The sequence below is a fragment of the Cynocephalus volans genome, chromosome 4 (assembly GCF_027409185.1).
Source record: "Cynocephalus volans isolate mCynVol1 chromosome 4, mCynVol1.pri, whole genome shotgun sequence".
Taxonomy (NCBI): Eukaryota; Metazoa; Chordata; class Mammalia; order Dermoptera; family Cynocephalidae; genus Cynocephalus; species Cynocephalus volans.
In genome coordinates this window covers 132,310,330-132,331,720 of record NC_084463.1, presented here as the reverse complement: position 1 = coordinate 132,331,720, position 21,391 = coordinate 132,310,330, and the positions used below count along the sequence as shown (strand labels likewise).

Sequence of the window (21,391 nt, the reverse complement as noted above, 5' to 3'; positions counted from 1 at the left end):
AACCATTCATCCTTATCCCAACAGCACCCCTTCAACATCCATTGGCATCCCCTCAATCTGTCATCACCTTAAACTTAACATGGCCCAAACAATAAATTACCTTCTCCTTTATAAAATGCTTCTCCTCTCCAAGTCCCTGTCTATGGTCATCAGTAGCACCCACACTCTAGCACATGGGATCTCTACCTTCCAATCACCTTTCATTCCTCGTTTCCTCTCCCCTTAGTCCTCCTACCTTATGGAGAAACGAGATTTGGTTACGACTTCCTAAGTGATTGATAGGTGCCCCAGGACAGCACTAAGCCCTAACAGGCAATTTATCTCTTTTAATTCTCTAAGTAGCTGTATTAGGTAGGTGTTTTTTATATTACCATTTTACAGATGAGGAAAATGAAGGTCAGAGGGGCTAATTAGTTTGAATCTAAGCTCATAGTTAGAAAGTGGAAGGGCAGGGACATGAGCCGGATCTGCCTTATTTCAAAGCTCTGCCCTCAACTGCTCTGCTCTGATGTCTTCTAGCCACGCACCTCTCTCAGGGCCTGCCAGAGGCATTTCAAAAAGGTTGGTTCCTTTGTCTTTTTAAAGAGCTCATGAGGAAGGCAGACAGAAAACAATTCATCACTGCCCTATGTGATAAAGGTAGTGGGAGCTCCTGGAACTAAGAAGATGGAGGGCAGGGCCCCCAGGATCAGGGAAGGCTCCCAGGGGCCGGGAAGTGAAGGATGAATGTTCCTGCTGGCTGAAGCTTGAGATACGGAGGAGAGAAAAGCAGGTGGTACGGGCGGAAAAGAAGCCCAGAGACCAGGTTGTGAAGAGACCTGAACATCTGCCAAGCACCTGTTGTGAAGACCCATTTCAAGGAGTTTGGATTTTATTCTGTAAATGACGGAGGGCCACCAAAAATTGCTTAAAGTGGAATAGATCTGAGATCTGACTCTATGTTGTATCACAACGACTCTAATTGCAGTGGAGGAAGCACATTCGTGGGAGAGTAACAGGCTGAGTCATCTGAGAAGCTAGTGCCACAGTCCAATTAGGAGAGAAGGAGGAAATGGAGAAAAGGAAACAGACGTGTGAGTTACTGTAGAAGGGACCTGAGAGGATCGCGCAGGTTTGAAGGAGACAAAGGAGTAGAGGGGAAAGGGTCAGAGGGTAGCAGCTTTGGAGCCAGGCAGACAGGTGGAACCCTGCTCTCTGAGCCACAGCAGAGCCTCTGGCCATCCCTTGCCACCCACACTCTCCTTTCCAAAAGGCTCTGTGCATTTGACCTGATGAGGTTGCTCTCACCGCCCCCAGCTCTTAAATCCTGCCACTGTTCCCCATCAACTGCCACCAGCAAAGTCCCCTTTGCCGCAGCCTCTTCTCCTGACACTCTGTTCACCTCTTGCTCTCGATGAAGCCAGTTCCCCTTCCCACCCCTTCCCAAGCCCCACCAGGCCTCGAGCAGAATTGAGGGGGTCATAGAACTGAGAGGCCAAAGTAGCAGGCTGATTGGGACAGAAGTGCTGGAGAGGAAGGGACACTGAAACAGGTGGGAAAACCTCCAGTGACTGATGCAGGTCCCCTGGGGTCTAGAGACCTCAGCAGCAAGGAAGCGGGAGGTTCAGAGGATGTGGGACTGTGAAAAAATAGAAGAAATGGTCGGGACGTGGCAGTGAGGACCAAGGAGGAGGGAGTCCTGCCAATCTCACAGCACTTCTCTCATCAGCTTGCACTTCTGTCCTTGGTGTGTATTACTACTGCACCTGCTCAAATCCCTCCCACACAAGCTCGACCTCAGCTGCCAACATCACTTCACTTTGCCCCAGGAGAGCAGAAACAGAGGAAATGTCCTCAGGCCTCCATGACCAAATGTACCCCTGAACTCTACTTTCCTTCCCGTTACAAAAGGCTGAGCTGTCCCTGCAGACCCTGCCACTCGTGCAATAGGTCCCACCCCCCATCCACTGAAGGACTTTGCTCCTACAATTCTTGCCTCTCTTCTGTGCTGTTGACTTCTCCCACTCGATTACAGCGTCCCCATCAATATTCACACACAGGCCACTATCTCCCATGTGCCCCTGCAGCACCTGCCCCATTAATCTTCTCCCCTTCACTGTAGCTGCCTCCCCATCCCCATCCTCTCCTCAGCCCACCTCATCCTGGAAACCACTCCTGCCAAGGGCACTGACAACCTCTTTCTCACCAAATCCTGCTAATCTCTATCCTATTGTATTCTGCCTCTCGAGAATATAAGTAGACACAGTCGCTCACTCCCTTCTGTAAGATTCACTTTCTTTGCTTGCTTTCTGAGCCCCACCCTTTCCCGGGGTTCCTCCCACCTCCCTGGCTGCTCCTTCTCAGGGTCCAATGCTGGTTCTGCTCCTCCCACACGTGGATCCTCCAGCGCTCAGATTCCTCCTTTTCTCCCCAGCTAGATTCATCTCCTAGTTGTTCCCACCTACTCCCTTAGCTCTCAATGTCACCTATGTGTTGAGACATCTCCAATCTAACATGTTGAAAACCAGACTCTCAATTCCAGCTCCCCCATTCCTATTCCAGCCCCACTAAACCTCTCTGTCCTGCATCTTCTGAATCTCAACAAATGGAACCACAAGCAGTGCTCAAGCCAACACCTAGGAGTCACCCTTGACTCCTCCGACCCACACCTTCTTCCTGCCACATACAAAATCCATTATCTTCTCCCATCGGCTCGGTCTTCAAAAATATCCCGAACCCACCCACTTCCCCGAGTCTCCACCTCTAGCACCTCCACCTCTTGCCCAGGCACCTGCAATTGTTCTCACTCCTGTCCGCTACGACTTGTTCTCCACCTACAGAGAGGGAGAAAGAGCTGAAAACAGAACCCCGGGGAATCCACGTGAAGAGAATGCAGCAAAACAGCCGACCAAAGATGAGGACAGAGCCCACAAGGAGAGAAGGAAGAGACTCTTGGTTTAAAATGTCATTTCAAAAACCAGATTGCAGAGAGTGACCATCATTGCTCCTAGGCAAAGGTGTGTCTGTGAGGACATGCTGGTGGAGCATGACAGCATGTGTACGGGGCCGTCACCCTGGAAGCAAAGTCACCCCAGATGAAGGCAAGAGATGAGGAGGAGAGGAAAACCCCGAGCAGGTGTCAGGTTCTTGAAGAGTGTAGACACCAACTAGGAAACCCACGGGAGACGGATTTCCATGCCCTTCCATGCCCAGCATGTTGCCAAATACTAAATTCTACCACACAATCTTTCACCTTCGTGCCCTCCCTCCCCCCACTTTCTTTATTGCCTTTGATTGGGTCCCCAATGCCTGGGTCGTGATGGAGCCTCCTCACTGGTCCTGCCACTTCGTGTCTCCTTCCATCCTGGACACTGCTGACTGAGTAATCTCCCTAAATAATGGGTAGTCCCAGTGATATTACTCCCCTGCTCAGAAATCTTCCATAGCACCCACAGCCAACCATCTTTGTACAATCTCCTTCCCCCTCCATTCAAGGCCCGAGTTTCCAAACCCATATACCTTTCTAATCCCATCCACTCCTCCATCTGCTTCTTCACTCCAGGCAATTTGAACGCCTTGGCTTTCAAGCACTCCTGGTACTTTTCACATCCATTCTTGGCTCATGTTGCCCTCTCTTTCTAGAACACACACACCCCTTCTCTGACTCTGCTAAAATCTTAAAGTGTAATATAGTTAAGAACATGGGGTTGAAGTCAGACAGATCGATTCATATCGTGGCTACTCAGATACTTGTTCTGTAATGCTGAGCAGGTTATTTATCTTTTCTGACCTTGGTTTCCTCTCCTATAATTTGGAGCTGAATAAGCATTGCCCCAATGAGAGGAGAAAGAGAAAATCTAGGCAAAGTAACTAGCATAGTAGCTGCCACCAGGGAGGGTATTCCAAGAGGCAGCTATTATTTTTCATATCTTTCCTCTGCTCATTCTTTCTGAATGTCCCTCCCCCTGTTGACCCCTGTGTCACATTGCCATCTCATTGTGCTTCTCTCTGTTATATTCCATTGCATCTGCATCCACTCACCCTGCTCCTTAAAGGTGAGAACCAGGTCATGCCCACCTCTGTATGCCCTCCAGCAGTAAGCACATTTCATAGGGGACTCTACAAATGTTTGCTGAGTCAAATTATCTTTAATTCCCCCAGCATACGAATATAATCTCCGCTATAGTGGTTTTTCATAACTGTTCACTAGATCACACTAAGGAGGAAGAGTGGGTAGGACTTGAGGTCAGAGTGATATCATTACCATCATTCTAATATCCAAAATGTATCCCTTACCCAAAACTTACTGCTTCAAAAAACACCAAAAACATAGCTGATTGATTTAAGAACCTTCCAAAACAGAAATATGATTAGCTCCAAGACCATCAACAAGGGGAATCACTTTAACTTGCAGGAAACATTTAATGGTATTAGAAATACTGAATAAAGAGACTATGCCCTTACGGTCAGCTTGCAGGAGGACAACATGATGCAGGGTCAAGGCCATCCTCTGGGAGTCAATGGTGCTCAGGATCTTTGCCGCTGCAGTTCCCAGCAAGGGCTTCCCGTTATACAAGGTGTAGTAAGTCAGCTCCGCCGGGTCCTTCGGTCCTGGCACACGCTGCATCTTCACCATCTTCCAGAAAAAGAGAAGCCGTGTGTTTACAGGGCATCTTGCACCAACCACACAATCACCAGGCAATCAGCAGGCTCCTCTCCTGACTCTGGGCTAAGTGGACCCACACATATGCATTAGACCTCAACCTTTGTGTACCTCCCTATATCCAGCATCGCAGGAAGCCCACTATCGTGGCAGCAGGGGACGAGAAGAAAAAACGTTTTGAGAAATATGAACATCTGGAAAGAACAGTTTGAGGATGGAGAAAAAAACATGGAAGAGAGATACTCCCAGCCTCCACAGAACTCTGGCCTCATTTGAAAATAGGCTTCCACCTGTAATTCAGGGCATGTTAGGTTACTCTCAAACAAGATTTTTAATTTCAAGTATCTGCAATTGCCAGAAAGGAAAAAAATTAACTTACTTGTGTATGTCTGTGATTCAAAAGATCTCTGATAAAAGCAGTACCTGGAAACTCAAAGTTCTTTGTCTAAAATAACAATTTTGCTTTTTTTCCACTGTGAAAGTTATAGATATTCACTATCGGAAATTTGAAAATATGGAAAAGCATCAAGAAATGAAATAAAATTAAAACGATCTGTAATCCTTCTACCACATGCTAATTATGTTATCATTTTGGAGTATTTGCTTCTATTCTTTGCTTTTATCCACACAAACCTTTTTCTTGTTATTTTATGAAATTATTTATTATATTCTCTGTATATCATATCTTGCTATTTTTACTTGCATCATTAAATGGCCTTAAATGTAACAAAAGCATAAATGTTTATCTCTATATGACATTCCCATACATACCTCAAAAACTTATTTGACAAATCCTTTATTACTAAACATTTAGATTGTTATTAATTTTTTACTATTGTAATTAACAATTGATAAACATAAATACTATAACACAAATTTTAATACCTACATAGTATTCTACATATACATGTTTGGTAAAACTAACTAACCCTTCATTTTTGAACATTTAAGGTTATCAGCTTTTCACTATTATAATTAACAGTTGATAAACATAGTACAGTACAGTATTTTCCAAAATGTATGTTACAGATTATGAGTTTCATAGGATATTAAAAGATACTACAGAAAAGTTTTGCAACATTGTTCATAATAGTATAAAACCTGAAAATTCAAAAGTCATTAATAGTAGACTAGATAAATGAGTTATGGTCTAGTCACACAATGAAATACTATAGAGTGATGAAAACAGATGATCTATGGCTATTCCTATCAATATGAATGAATACAAAAGCCTGATGTTGAGAAAAAGAAACAAGTCCCAGAACATAAAATTCAAAAACAGGCAAAACTACATGATGTACTGTTTAGGAATACACACATGGACGGTAATATCCATACGGGAAATACAGGAACGATATAATACAAAATTCAGAATCACATTCAACTCTAATGGAGGGGAGGGAGTATAATCAGAGAAGACACATAAAAGTCTTCTGGGGTAAGGTAAGAGTAATGTTCTCACCCTTTGGGTTGTGTATTCTTTTCATTAGTTCTTTAAACTCTGCATATTTTTTGCACTCTTTTGTATGTATGCTATATATAACAATTGAAAAATAGATATTACCACAACCCAATAAAAAATGGCAAAAGATCTGATCAGATACTTCACAAAGAAAAGTATCTGAATAGCCAATAAGCACACAAAAAATGCTCAGTGGGGAAATTCAAATTAAAACCACGAGACATCACTATACACCTACCAGAATGGGCTAAAATAAAGACTGACAACACCAAGTGTTGACAAGGATATGAAGCAACCGAAAGTCCATGTCTGTTTTGGGGGAGTGTAAAATGGTACTGTTTTACTAATCTTTGGAAGTAAAAATGGCATCTTGTGAAGTCAAATGTTTAAAATGAAGTCAAACATTTAAAAACATTGATTGGTCATATGTATTTCTTCTTAGGACTCAATTTTTCAAATATATTAACTAGAGAAATATCTTTGATTCTAGACACCTAAATCTCCATATTCATGAAGGCAGCTCATCTTTTAAAATTATCTGAGCCTAAAAGAAAGGTCTCTGGATGAAAGGATGATGTAAGCTACGTAGAGTGAATTTTTCTTTGGGAAAGTTGGGCATGTTATTCCTTTCCCTAGTGGGAAAGAAGGTGGGGAGAGTGTTAGTACAACCAGGGAGAAGGTGGTGAATGACCTTCTAATAACTTCACTCAATTTCGATTTAATGGCAAATTCTTATCAAGATTTCTTTAAAGATGATGTTAGAAGGTGATCTACAGCCTCTGTAAATTAGGAATTTGCAGCAATAAACCCCACCTGCTTCACTCAGACTTTCCAGGCAGCTACAGGGGCCAAGTGCAATAAGCACTTAGAAAAAAATGAGGGACTCTCTAGGCCCTTTTAGACATGCAGAATGTGTTAGGTTTCTTAGGTTCACAAATAACACCAGGCACCAGGATTGCAAGGAAGCCCTTTCTCTCCCTTTGACTGATACAAATCTCATTTCACAGTCACTCCCTTTCTGTCAGATGGAGAAGTGTGAATTACAGGGCTCACCTACAAAGGGGATATCATAAACCTGGCCCATGAAATTAAACATTGCTTTACCCTGTGACAAGCTCGTCATAGGCCACAAAGACTTAGAATCCAAGCAACATCCAGTAGAACAAGGGACTACATTCACCAATTCTGAATGGAGGGACCTGGAGTCTCATCAGGGGCTTGATGCAGACTTGAGCAGGGAAGTGTGCTCCAAAAAATGGACTGTTTGATTTTTAAGATTGCCTGGGGGCATGATCTGCAGACAGATTCTGCTAAACATCTACTATTTCCTTTAAAACGCTTCCTCATAGACAGTGTGTAATACTATGCATGTGTGCAGAGGATCAGTTGCACCCTAAATGCGGTCAATTATAAATCAGAGGCTCATATGCTAGTCTGCTAGATTCCAATTAGGAAGCCCACACTGCAGAGGCAGATACCCGGAGTGCTTCTGTAATTAGATATCTTGCTCAACAGAGCTTTGTTAATTAGCATAACATATGTTAGAGATGGATTCTCATTGGCGAAATTAGTGATATTCAAAATATGCAGCTTGGCTAGAATATGCTAGAGATATCTCCATTCTTGCAGAAACTGAATAGGGTATGTACAGAGGCTTAGAAAATCTACCTTTGGGAATGGCTACTGCCTTGACTGGGTTCCCTGAGAAGCAGACCCTGAGAAGAGTCAAGTGATTGTAAAACAGGTATAAGGAGCCGACAGGAGGCTGAGGAGGTGATACAGGGGTGGAAAAGGAGCATTATTAAGCAAGTTACCAGAGTGGGTAACTAAAGCTTAATACTGTGGGAAAGCTCTGGAAATAATCTAAAACATACATTTCAGAATTCTCCTAGCCAAGGGGTGAGGGAGCCGGGGTGTTTATTACCCCCACTGGTTAATTCCCAGGCAGTTCTGGCCAGCATGGCATGGGCAAAGTGGGGTCTGGCATCCCGAGAGCAGCCCTCCAATAAAGATTCAGAGTCCGGCTGTTGGAATTCCCACTGGCATGCACAGAAATGGTAGGGGATTATGGGCAGAGCAACACTAGTGTCTGCTACATCTCCCCAGCTAGCCTAAATCTCTGTGTGGTCGTGTGTCCACTATGAGCTTAGAATCCTGCGTTGGAATGTTGGTGCATCTGCCATTCATGGTAGTGGTGATAGGGCCTAAAAGGACAGAGAGCTGGGACTTCATTGAGCTCACAGAATAGGTTAATGACTCGTTTGTGCTTGCTTACTAATAATTTTTTGTTTCGTGAATATCAGCGTGTGTGCGGAATTTGTTCTGAGCCCTCCTTTCCTTATAACCTAGTCAGTGACAATGCAGGAATAGCTAACTCTCACCCTCCTTCATGTTTCTGACAGTTAGACCGTCAACCCCCCAAACAATGCTGATTAAATGGCTTAGTCAGTTTGCAGCTTTTCTGTACACAGTTGTCTATTTAGTCTCGGGAAGCACATTCCCCCACAGTTATTAGAAAACCCCAGTGGCTTTGCACACACCCACCTGCACAGTGTAGCTTCCCAGGGTGGTGGCTCGTTTAAACCTCCGACCTTGTTGCTGGGACATCATGAAAAGCTGGGCCAGGCGCTGCTCCATGACCCGGGCAAAGCTCTGGTTGTGCAGGCCCACCAGCGAATTGTCCACGCCCTGCAGCACTGTGGGTGCAGAAGGCAAAGGGGACGCTAAGAAGACAGGCTTGCTGCTGCTTCAGTCACCACAACCACCACTGGCCCTGCACCAGCCAGTAAGGGCTAACATGCCCTACCTCATTTTAGGGCTTGGACATCCTTACCTCACTTCACCTTTACAACAGCCCCAGGAGTCAGGAATCATTACCTACATGTTATAGATGCTGAAAAACTTAAGTGACTTGTCTAAGACCACACAGGTAGTAAATAGCAGAGTCAGGGTTCAAACTCAAAACAGGCTTGTGTGACTCCTCTAAGAGCTGTGATTTGTCTAATGCTGCTCTATTAAACCCGAACTCTATTGAAGATGATATGTGTTGCTAAGAGTCCAATGGGAACACAGAATAGCTGCAGGTACAGCTAACTGAGTTTTTTGCTGGTTCCCGCTCAGATGCCCTGGCTAAGGGCTACCTCTATTTTATTTTTTCTTATCAACAGCTTTGCTGAGAAATCTGAGCTCCATCCTGCAATTCAACCTGTTACATCTGGGCAAAACACCCTCTTGAGTGTCCTCTATCCCGCCTCTGTGAGATACTTTTGGTGCCCACTCCTAAAGCTGCCCAGGACCCCTCAGATCCTCTTCCACTCAAGGAATAAGACAGCTGAATGGAAAGAGTACACCCTCTCCCAGTTCTGGCACTTGCCAGCTGTGGGACCTTAGGCAAGCCACTAGCCCTCTCTGAGTCTAAGTCCTTCTCTGCAAAAAGGGCATAAGAAAGTGTACATCACAGTGAACAAAATCCTAATGGGCTCTAGGGTTTAAATGAGACAGGATGTCTACAGCAGCTCAGCAGTGCCTGGTGCCTGGAAGGTAAATGGAACTTGTTTCTTTCCCATCCCTCCTGACTACTGGGCTTCATCTATACCCAGGGTATCTGTAGTCAACAGGCAAGACATTAATGATGGAGATCTAGGCCATGACTAGTGCATGGAGGAGGGTTTTACTGAAGACTAGGTTCATCCTAGGATGGCTGTGGCCACTTACCACAGGGGCAACTGCCTTTTTCTGTCTACCCCCAAAGTCCAGTCCTTGCTTCATGTCCCTTGAGAAGCACACTTCACCTCAAACACACAAACACTACCTCAAACACAGTCACATCTAAAATTTAAAATGCTAAGAACAATTCTCATTTTCTTAAAGAGTCCAAAATTTACTAGGGCTGGGGATGTACTATAAGATTTTTCATTTGATAGAGGTTGTTTTACCACAGTCCAGCCAAGGATCATTCATAGCACCCGTCTCCCAGGATATGGAAATAGCTTGGATAGACAGAACGTGTTGTAGCCGTGGCGTCCAGTACAGCAGGGTGCCTGCAGCAGCCAACACTCACAATCACACTCTCCACAGGCCCAGACCAAGCAAGCGATGTCAACAAGACACAGAGAATGATGCTTCAACAAATCAAGAAAGAAATATAAGCCACAGCTGGGTCTCAGAAATTACTGCTTTGAAGCCATAAATGCCAAATAATCCCCCTGGAGGGTATAAAGCAGCTCTCTTTTTAGGGCCCTTGTGACAGATGAGGGACTCCCACTCAGCTGTCAGCCAAATTCCTGCAAACAAAGATAAAACACTGCTGTGCTCTTCCCACTGTCAGGTCCCAGGGAGGACCCTCGAATCCCTCACGACATAGGCATCAGGCCAAGGACAGGCCGGCTACCTCCTGGCCCCAGATAAGAAATCCCTGGTTCAAAGATGCCCCCGTTAGTAGAATTACAGATCAAACTTCTCAACTATTACTTCTAAGTTGACCTCTCCTGACCACTGGACGAGAGTTACAGAGGGGACACAGGACAGTCGAGGGGGAGCAGTGTGTATTATTTTATGGGAATCTCAGTATATTCAAAGGCAGACATCAAGAAAGGGGAAGAATCAAAAGCCTCCAGGTGATGAAAAATTTCTGAAAATAGATAGCAATGATGGCTGTACAACATTGGGAATATACTTAATGCCACTGAATTGTACATTTAAAAGTGGTTAAAATGGTAAATTTCACGTTGTGTGTATTTTATAAACAAAATATTTAAAAAGATGCCTCCAGGGAAGTGCAGGAGGCTGGGAGAACCTCCCACAGAATCAAAGGGAATCAATAACTAAATAATTCCCATATGCTTCATTGGTGCTATCTGCAAAGAGAATGTGTCCTTCTTAGGAGGCGGCTGGGGGAGAGCCGGGGTTGGAGGCAGAGGGCTGAGTTCGAATCCCAGCTTCCCCTTACCCTCTTACTGAGTATTCTTGGCAAGTTGCTTAGTTTCCCTGGGCCTTAGTTCCTCATCTGAAAAAACAGGGATCAAAATCTACTCCTGATTGCATTGTTGTTAAGAACAGAGAATTCAATAAAAAATGCTCCTAGCATTGTGCTATAAGGTACTTGGTAGGATGTCAATAAATGGTAGCAGTGTCGTTACAATGTGCTTCTGTCTTTGCTATCCACATCCTTACAAGAGGAAGAAATAACATGAAAGTATGGAAATATGTCCCAGGATGCAGCTCCTCTCTTCCTCTGAGGCACACAGCAGGCTCGGGCTCCTCGGCCCTCTCTGCCTGCCCGGAAGGCAGTGGAAAGGGGTGTGCACTTACATCTCTCCTATGCACAGAAGCTCAGCTCTAGCACAGGTGACCAAGAAGACAGCAGCACCCTGAGCACATCAGCCAGGGCTCTGGCCACCACTCTTAGCCACCGCTGATTCAGCTTCAAGGAGGTGGGCAGGACCCCAGCTGTGTTAGAAGAGCTTTGTCCAGAAGATTCTATGACTTGTTCTCTTATTCCTTATTTATAGTCACACTGGGCTTGAAAATGCAAACCATCGGCCTAGTTCAGCCTTCTGTGCTCAGGCTAAATTGCTTTATTTGTGGTTGAATCCTACACATTCAGAGCTAAAAGAATCTTAATGCTCAGCTCATAATTCTCCCAGAGGGCCTGAGTGACTTGCTCAAGGACACATTAGGTTAGTAAATGGCAGAGCTGAGACCAAAAGAGATCCTTCCATTGCTGGGTCTGGGATAGTTTGACTCTAGTGGGTAAAATAAAGACAGAAGAATAAATCTGAGATGGGCTCTCCCCTCTGTCAGGCTGCAATATTGAGTCTGTGCATTTCTGTCTTGATTCATATCAACAAGCCTGACTGTAGAATCCCCAAATGGCAGGGTGGCCCCTAGACTCTCTATAAAGAGGGATTGCATAAGTCACCCTAAGCCAATGATTTTCCATCAAAGACGGACCCATCTTCTGGGAGACAAGTGTACAGTATGTAAAAACATATTTAATATAAGTTTAGTTAGAAAACAGATGAAAACATGTCAGGGTTTTATAACAGAAACTACAGAAAGGGGAGTTGCTCCAAATCCTCGAGGCTGTTAGCAATAAGCAGAAGACAGTCCATGATGAATGTCTGGGCGTTAAGGGCTGAACAAAGCTACCTTCATCTCTCAGCTCCTACCTCTTCTGTAAATGATGCAGCAGATTAGTGGTGGCTGCCCAAAGCTTCAGCCCCTCCCAAGCACTAAGCAACTGACCCAACCAGCCCCAAACACAATGACGGAGGCCACACTTTATTCTGATTACTAACAGCCATAACAAATAAGGTTACATAAGTGAGTGGGCAGGGGGTTAAGTCCCAGAAGAGTCCTGAAAACAAGACCATGTGTGGAGCTTTTTATGAAGGTTCTATCACTGAAACAGAGGCAGGGCAGGATACAGGTAGATGAGAATGGCCTGTATAAAGAGAATGTGTTATTTGATGTAAACCTGTAAGTGAACAGAAGAGGAAAAATGTCTGCAAGTTAAAAAGCACCATTCCTTGTGGAGGAATCATGATTTTGTAAATGTTACATAACCTGCTGGCTCCAAAAATGTGTTGCTGGGTTAGCACTGTCTCTCTCTTGGGCATAACCCTGGTGAGTTGTTCTTTTGGGTTTGTTTTCAGTTCCTTAGTTTGCCTTCTTAGCAGGTAAAATCATCTCTGTGTATCGGTGGCTCTGAAGGAGGGGAGAGAATCCAATTTTCTGCCATTTACAAGAGGTCTTGAGCAGGTTTCATCAAGCAGGTGTGCGTGCTCCCTAGTATTTTAGGCAGCAGTCCATCTGTTGCTTGTTTGGGACAGCAAGTGAGGGAGGGGACGGAAAAGGGAAGAAGGGAGGTTTGAGACCAGTCTGCTTGGCCAGGCACATCTCCCAAGACTTTCAGGACCTTCCACCCTCTCATCATTGGCTAGATTGTGTCCCCCCAAATTCATATGTTGAAGCCCTAACCCCTAGTACCTCAGAATGTGACATTATTTAGAGACAAAGTCTTTAAAGAGGTAATGAAGTTAAAGTGAGAGCATTAGGATGGGCCCTAATCCAATATGATCAGTGTCCTTAAAAGAAGAGGAAATTAGGACACAGACATGCACAGAGGGACGACCCCATGAAGACACAGGGAGAAGATGTCCATCTATAAGCCAAGGAGAAAGGCCTCCAAAGAAGCCAACCCTGTGAGACCTTGATCTCAGACTTCCAGGCTCCAGAATTGAGAGAAAATAAATTTCTGTCACTTAAGCCCCCCAGTCCGCAGTACCATTGTTACAGCATCACGCACAGACTCATACACTCCTCCTCCTCTTCCTCCCCATTCTGGCTAGGCTGGCCACTTTTCCTCCTACAAACCTCCGTCCTCTCTCTTTGTGCTCAATCCTTGTTTCTGTAATCTTCAGAGCTACTGTCTGGCTTCTGAAAAACACAAGAACTTTTTGCTGTTTCATAAAGCTCAGCTGGAAAATGTCAAGGGAAAAAAAATGCCACATAACACCCTTCCACTTCCATCCGCCCTCACTGTCAGGACTAGTGTGGGTGTGGGACTCGTGCTGGGGAGAGAGAAAAGCACATGCCATACACTCCTCTGACTTAATATGGCTTTTGTATGGCAATGCAGAAAGGCTTACCATCTATAAACAGATAACCATTCTATGGACATGCTCTAGACATCCCCAGGCTAATGCTGGAACTCCTGATAGATCCGCTTTTTGCAAAGAGGAGGCCACTGGGTGGGGAGTTTAAAGGTAGTTGTTTTGCATTGTTTATCTATTACTTAACTTCAGAATGAGGCTTTTCTTATCTCAGTCTATTCCATCCCCTTCTGGTTCTGCAGAAGTAACACCCTGACCTATCAGACAGGACCAGTGAAAAGTGCCCATTCTATTACTGAATGGCACGCAACTTTTAAAAACAAACCAGCCTGATAGCAAGAAGAGTGGGAAATAACAAAATAAGAGATTACCTGTAATTACCCAATAGTCTCTGGTTGTTTCTGATATATCAAGGTTGGGATATTCCAGTGCTAAAAAAAATAAGAAATATACAAAATTACTTCTGTAGGTTTTATATATAAATATTGTTAAAGGAAATGGACATTAGTGAGAAAATAGCAAGCAGATAAGTCCTGCTTTATCATTCTTGGAAACTCCAGAACATAAAGGCTAAAACTATCCTTGCTGTTCAAAACATGAAAAGACTTAGTAAAGGGCTAACTTTCAGATGAAGAGTTTTCTAGGATTTGTGAGTTTCTGCTCTTTCAGTTTTTCCATCAAAACCTTCTTAAGTAGAATGCCTTCATTATCAAAACCTAGATAGAACCTGTCCTAGCTGTAGCTTTCCTCTTTAAAATTATCTAACCATCACTGACATTTTTAGGAATAATCATCTCTTGAATGGATTTTTCCAATGTCAAGGACTTAAGATTACTAGCCAAAGGCTTGTAACAAAAGGTCTCATATTTCCTTACAAGTATGTTGAGTTAATACATGTAAAGGGTTCAGTACAGTGCCTGGCATATAGCTAATGCTCAATAAATCTTATTGAGCTGTTATTATCAGAATATCAAAATGATGAAAGAAAATTAATTCTTCACTTGCTGGATGTGACACAATACTATCCTTTATGACATCATCTTTTTCATAAAATCCAGAGTCATCTTTCCTTACTACATAAAGTCTGCAAAAGCTTGCCATTAAACAAACATTCAGAAAAAAATCTCAGTGGCTACTATGTGCTAAGTACATTCATACACATGATCTCATTTATTTACAGTATCAAAAACAACCAGAGAAGGAAATCATGAGACAATGTTGCTAATTGTGTTTTAAAAAAAACTCTTTCCCAGTGACCTTGTGAAATGTAAGACTGATTAAATTTAAGAGTACAAACCTTTACTTCCTTTGGCTACCACATAAGTGTTTCGATACCAAATGCAGGCTGCATCGTCTTTGGGACTCTGCCTACTGCATGGTAATGAGTATTTTGTAACTGGAGCATTAGAGGAAGATGTGGCCACTCGACTATGGAGACTTCATCAAGTGAAGTCATGACATTGATTGCAGATGAGCTGCATTATGATATCTATAGCCAGGGCAGGGGCTTAAGGTCTGGTAACATTTGCTCATGACAGAAATGGGAGAAAATTGCAGCAATCCAGACTGCCCAAGGACTGATGCCCGAGCAGGCAGGATTGCAAGCTCAGACAGCAGACTGCTTGGATGCAAACCCTATGTTCATGTTGCACGAGCTATGTGAGACTGGGTGTCTGGTGGAACCTCTTGGGGCTTCAGTTTTCTCCTCTGCAAAATGGGGCTAAATTTGCATCTACTTTACAGGGTGGTCATGAGGATAAAATGAAACGAGACACATGTGAAGGGTAAAGGCACCTACCGAGAGCTTTCTTTCCATCTGCAATCAACTTTCCATCAATTTATCACATATTTCAGCCGTTTTATGATAAAAGAGGTAGTATGTGGCCTGGCACAACAGATGTTTACTGAATGGAGGAAGGCCCCAGGGAACAACGGGGTCCCTGTGTGACATGGATGTACTCACGTTCGGCAATGGTGAGCGGTGGGTAGGTGAGGTAGAATCCCACCAGCTCAGCCGATAGCTGGCTGAGGAGGCTGCTGGCCACTGTGCCGTTGAGGAGCGTGCTCTGATTGCCCACGACATATACCAAGGTGACGGCCTGGGAGGCGTTGGACGTGCTCACGATCTGAATGGACACAGGAGGAAAGGGGAGGGAGACATGCCAAATAAAATGAGGGTCTGCTTCATGGAGGCCATGGAGAAGTTGTTTAAGCAGAAGTTGAGGGTAGGAATGAAAGGGAGGTGGGAAAACAGCAAGGAAGAGACAAGAATAACAATAGTCATCGTTTACTGATTGCTTGCTATGTGCCAGGCATTGTGCGAATGGCACATCATCTCATTTAATCCTCACCACAACCCTACCAGGTGTAGCCAGTTATGATTCCCTTTTACAGATGAGGAAACTGAGGCCCAGAATGATCAAGGGACTTGCCCAAGATCACACAGCTAATAAGTGATGGAGTAAGGATTCGAACCCAGGTAGTCTGACTTTGGGTTCTTAACCATTGGTGTGTGTAGGTTTCTGGGGCCTAAACTGTCTCAGGCAGCTTTTATAATTCTGAAAATATAAAATAAAGCATATGAGTTTTAAATTTAAGGAAGGCTCAACTGCTCAGACAAAGAAAGCCTGAGTCAAACCTCTAGTGAATTTCAAAGTTCAAAGGATCGGGAACGTATACAGCTAATCACCAACCTAGTCGTGAGCAGGGTGACTGAACCTAATTATAAAAGGGATTCAGAAGTACAGAATATTTTCTTTACAGTGCAATTACATTTCCTTGTGGTCTACTAATTCAATATAGAACAAGTGAAAAAAAATCCTATCAGATGGCATTTTTTTCTTCTCACATTTTGTCTAAGTCAGTTTCTTAGTTGCCAGAAAATGAGGTTTTCTGGGTCAAATGTACGGGCAAAAATATCCCACAGATGAGATCTGAAAAACACATGTGGTAGGACGTTGTTCAATCTGGAGACATTTTTGGTGGGCTTCTGGGCTGGATGTCTTCTGTTTCTCCTCCAGATCCACTTGCTACCCAGCATCTCTATCCTGTTCTGTGCCCCTGGAGGTAGACCCTTGTGGACCACCTTAGTGGGTTCCATTGCCCTCCAGCTTTAGCTAAAGGATGCTCAGGAGGACATGGGAGAGAAGGAGAGGGAGGTCAGAGTGCCGATGCCCAGGATGGCCTCCCTGCGGGTCACAGCCGGCTCCTGCCAGGCCCCCGTAACTGCTCCCTGCCCTGGTCCCATCAAGCCCGACTGTTACAGCCTCGGACACTGCACTGTCCCTGCGGTTTCCCTGGAGCCTGCCCACACTCCTACAAAGGGGGCCTTTTATTGAACTTTTCTCAAATTACCTTCATCTGAGTGTGCCTTCTCTTTCCTGCTGGGACGCTGACTGACACCCGGTCTCTCCCTGACCTTTGCATGCTCAGATATGAAGATCCCTGCAATTGCCCTTCTAAAACTGACTTTGAAGAAGACAGACAAGAATAACTTCTTTGCTTTATTTCTCACTTTTTCCCACAAGTGGGAGTTCCTTTTTAAGTCTCTCACCCAGAGCCTCTGTTCCCACAATTAATGCTAAATGGAGGCAACGTTTCTGCTCAACTCTTACTGTCCTCTCTGGAAGTATTTTTGGAATGTGGTTTAGCCACAGGTATTCGCATCTCTTTCCCAAGGTACCAAGAAGAAAGAAAGGCACTTCTTCCTGAACAAAAGACCTCAACATTACTGCCACCTAAAAAAAAAAAAAACTAAATAATAACTAAAAAAATTAATTTTCAAGCTTTATCTTGACTGTGAACATTCTATTCTTCACTTTTCAACAAAATTAAATCTCACTGGATCCTAAGGAAGCCTATAAAGCTTGCACTGTAGGTACCTCTGTACAAACTACAGTTGACCAGGTAAATTATACTTTTTTGTTTTATTTTGATAAAATATACAAAACACGAAATTTACCATTTCAACCATTTTCAGTATATAGTTCAGTGGCATTAAGCACAAGCACACTGTTGTGCAGCCATCAGCATCATCCATCTCCAGAACGTTTTCATCATCCCAAACTGAAACTCTGTACCCATTAAACAACTCCTAATTTCTCCCTCCCCCCAGTCCCTAGAAACCGCCGCTCAATTTTCTAGATAACTCTTAAAAGTGGAATCACTTGTTAATTTGACAACTGTAGATACCTCTTATAAGAGAATTCATACAGTATTTGTTCTTTTGTGATTGGCTTATTTCACTTAGCAAAATGACCTCCACGTTCATCTATGTTGTAGCGTGCATCAGAATTTCCTTCCTTTTTAAATGCTGAACAATATTCCATTGTACGTATGTGTATGCCACATTTGTTTATCCATGCATCTGTTGATGGATACTTGGTCTGCGGCCATCTTTTGGCTGTCGTGAATAGTGCTGCTATGAACACGGGTGTACAAATTCCTGTTCAAGTCCCTATTTTCAATTCTTTTTGGTATATACCCAGAAATGAATTGCTGAATCATATGGTCATTCTATGTTTAATTTTTTAAAGAATCACCATACTGTTTTCCACTGTGGCTGTACCATCCAACTTTCCCACCAGCAATGCACATGGGTTCCAGTTTCTCCACATCTCCACCAACGCTTATTATTTTCTCTTTTTTGATTAACAGCCATCCTGATAGATGTGGAGTGATATCTTATGGTTTTGTTTGCATTTCTTTAATGATTAGTGACGTAGAGCATATTTTTATGTGCTTATGCCAGCTGTATATCTTTTTTGGAGAAATGTGTATTCAAAAACCCTTTGCCCATTTCTTAATTGTTTTTTTATTTTTTATTTTTTATTGTTGAGTTGTAGGAATTCCTTATGTGTTCTGAATATTAGCTGCTTATCAAATATATGATTTGCAAATATTTTCCTTCCATTCTGTGGGCTGCCTTTTCACTCTGTTGATAGTGTCCTTTGATGCACAAAAGTTTTTTATTTTGATGAAGTCCAGTTTATCTACTTTTTTTCTTTTGTTGCCTGTGCTTTTGGTGTCATATCCAACAAATCATTGTCAAATCCAGTGTCATAAAGTTTTTCCCATGTTTTCTTCTAAGGGTCCTATAGTTTTAGCTCTTATGTTTAGGTCCATTTTGAGTTAATTTTGGTAAATGGTGTTAGGTTAGGGTCCAACGTCATTCTTTTGCATATGGATATCCAGTTTTCCTAACTTGTTGAAAAGGCTGTTTTTTTCCCCCATTGAATACTCTTGGCACCCCTATCAAAAATCACTTGACCATATGCAAGACAGTTTATTTCTAGGCTCTCTATTCTATTCCACTGATCTACATGTCTGTCTTTATCCAGTGCCACACTGTTTTGATCACTGTAGCTTTGTAGTAAGTTTTAAAATCAGGAAATGTGAGACCTCCAACTTTGTTCTTCTTTTTCCAAGATTGCTTTGGCTATTAAAAATTCCTTGAGATCCATATAAATTTCAGAATGGATTTTTCTATTTCTGCAAAAAATCACTAGGATTTTGATAGGGATTACAGTAAATTTATAGATCCCTTTGGGTAATATTGACATCTTAATAGTAAGTCTACCAGTCTGTGAACACAAAATGTCTTTCCATTTATTTACATCTTCTTTTACATGTTCATTTTTTATAGCTAAGAAAAGTATAAACATTCTTGGTGGCTACTTAACACTAGCTCCACAAATAAGAATTCCACAGGACTGAGACTAAGGTCACAGTCCTTGGTTTCTGAAAGTCATGCCCTGACCCCCAATAGAAGTAGCCCCCTCAGGGGACACTTTCATCACCCCTTTACTCTTAAGACTCCTACAGCTTCTGACCTCATCTCTTACTTCCCACTCACTCATGCCATGATTCATTTAGCTAATTAGACCTTAGGCTGATGGAGTGGAAAGCTATTGTTTTGCCTACCCAGCATCCATTCTCTCCTTTCTTCTATGACAGCATCACAGTTTTCCTTGGGGAACCACCTCTCCTCTCCTATCTGTTCATGTGCTTTGGATGGGGCTTTTGGATAGGGCCCACCAAAGTTCCAGGAGTGGGCATCTCCTATGGCTTGAATGTTTGTCCCCTCTGAAGTTCATGTTGAAACTTAATCCCCAATATGGCAATATTGAGAAGTAGGGCCTTTAAGAGGTGATCGGATCATGAGGGCTATTCCCTCATAAATGGATTAATTCATTCATGGGTTAATGAATTAGTGAGTTATCACGGGAGTGGAGAGCATGTTAGCATGCTCAGCTGTCTTGACATGTGATGCCCTGCCCTACCTTGTGACTCTGCAGAGAGTCCCCACTGGAAAGAATACCCTCACTAGATGTGACCTCTTGATCCTCAACCTTGGACTTCCTAGCCTCCAAAACTGTAAGAAATTAAATTCATTTCTTTATAAATTACCCAGTTTCAGGTATTCTGTTATAAGCCAAAGAAAACTGACTAACACAGCATCTGAGCCAGGCCTTGTTGAGTGGGACATTTCATCTCCTTGGCCACAGTAGGTCCAGAAATGGGCACAGTGGGTCCCAGGATTTTGACGTGCACAACACAAAAAAGGCACTTTAGTACCTCAAGAATGTGGACAATAAGGATGAAGCAAACCTGGAGGTGCTAGGGGCCACCCGAAGGGTCTGAGGATGATGTCAACCTAGAGCAAAGCAAGCCAAGAAATGAAGAGAGAACTTCATGAAAAAATCATTTAAGCACTTGGACCCAATTGTGCCCAAAGTAACTGAACTGTGAACTTTTCAGTTACATGAGTCAATTACTTCCTTTTCTTGCTTAAGCCTTGTAAGCTTGGATTCTGTCACTTGCAACTAAAAAAGGTCTCAATTGAGTCAACTCTAATCTAGCCCCTAATAATAAAACTATAAGTGGGGAAAAAAATTATTTTTCAACGACTCTCTGAATGAATTAATTAAATATTTATGTCTTATTCTTATTCTACAAAGGATTCAAGGTGCCTTACAAATTATACTTAACACAATAACATGAAAATTTATTAATTACAAAACCAGGTCCTGAAAAAACAGATGAAAGACAACCCCAGAGGGATGGTCAGCATGTAGTTATCTATGCATGATATAGGGACTGAGAGGATTATTAAATCCAGGCAACAAGTTTGGCTCTGGGCTTCCTGTCAGGCAAGGCAAAAAGCAAACAGGGTTAATAAAGCAATTCATCCAATTATCCATTCATTTCAAGAGTTGTTAAAATGTTCAAGAGTACCTAAAATCTACTCAGATACAAATCTTATTGTAAGATGCAAATCTGTTGTAATCTTTTCCAAGGAAGGTTCTCTACTTGATTTACAAAGTTTCATTTAATGGCCCATCTCTACCTACAACAATACAAGAAAGGCTTCTCAAGGCCAACGGCAGCTTATTTATCTTGGTGTCCCTCCGAGTGCCTGATGAATAGCAGGCACTCAATAAGTCTGTGCTTCCTGAATACAATTAAAGTATGCTCTGCTGCCAAGATCTAAATAGGCTCATGCACCTATGAGAATCATAAACCCAATCAAAAAGAAAAAGATTTCCCACAATAGAGCTGAGTCACACTCCTTATATAAATCTTGAGTCTGTGACATATTTTTAGATCTTAGTCTAATATGGACCAAATCATAATGAGATACTTCCATATACACTTTGGATGAATCTAGAA

At 43.0% G+C, this 21,391-nt stretch overlaps 1 protein-coding gene across 2 annotated transcripts in view; it reads right to left on the bottom strand.

The window, feature by feature from the left end:
* The window catches only part of KIAA1549L (KIAA1549 like), a 272,564-nt gene that overhangs the window by 74,017 nt on the left and 177,156 nt on the right, over positions 1-21,391 (bottom strand). For both annotated transcript variants that reach the window (XM_063095748.1, XM_063095749.1), the window contains exons 7-10: positions 15,684-15,846; positions 14,092-14,151; positions 8,649-8,800; positions 4,444-4,615 (exon numbers count right to left, since the gene is read on the bottom strand). In XM_063095748.1, coding sequence (XP_062951818.1) covers positions 4,444-4,615; positions 8,649-8,800; positions 14,092-14,151; positions 15,684-15,846 — 547 coding nt within the window. The remainder of the gene's footprint in view (positions 1-4,443; positions 4,616-8,648; positions 8,801-14,091; positions 14,152-15,683; positions 15,847-21,391) is intronic.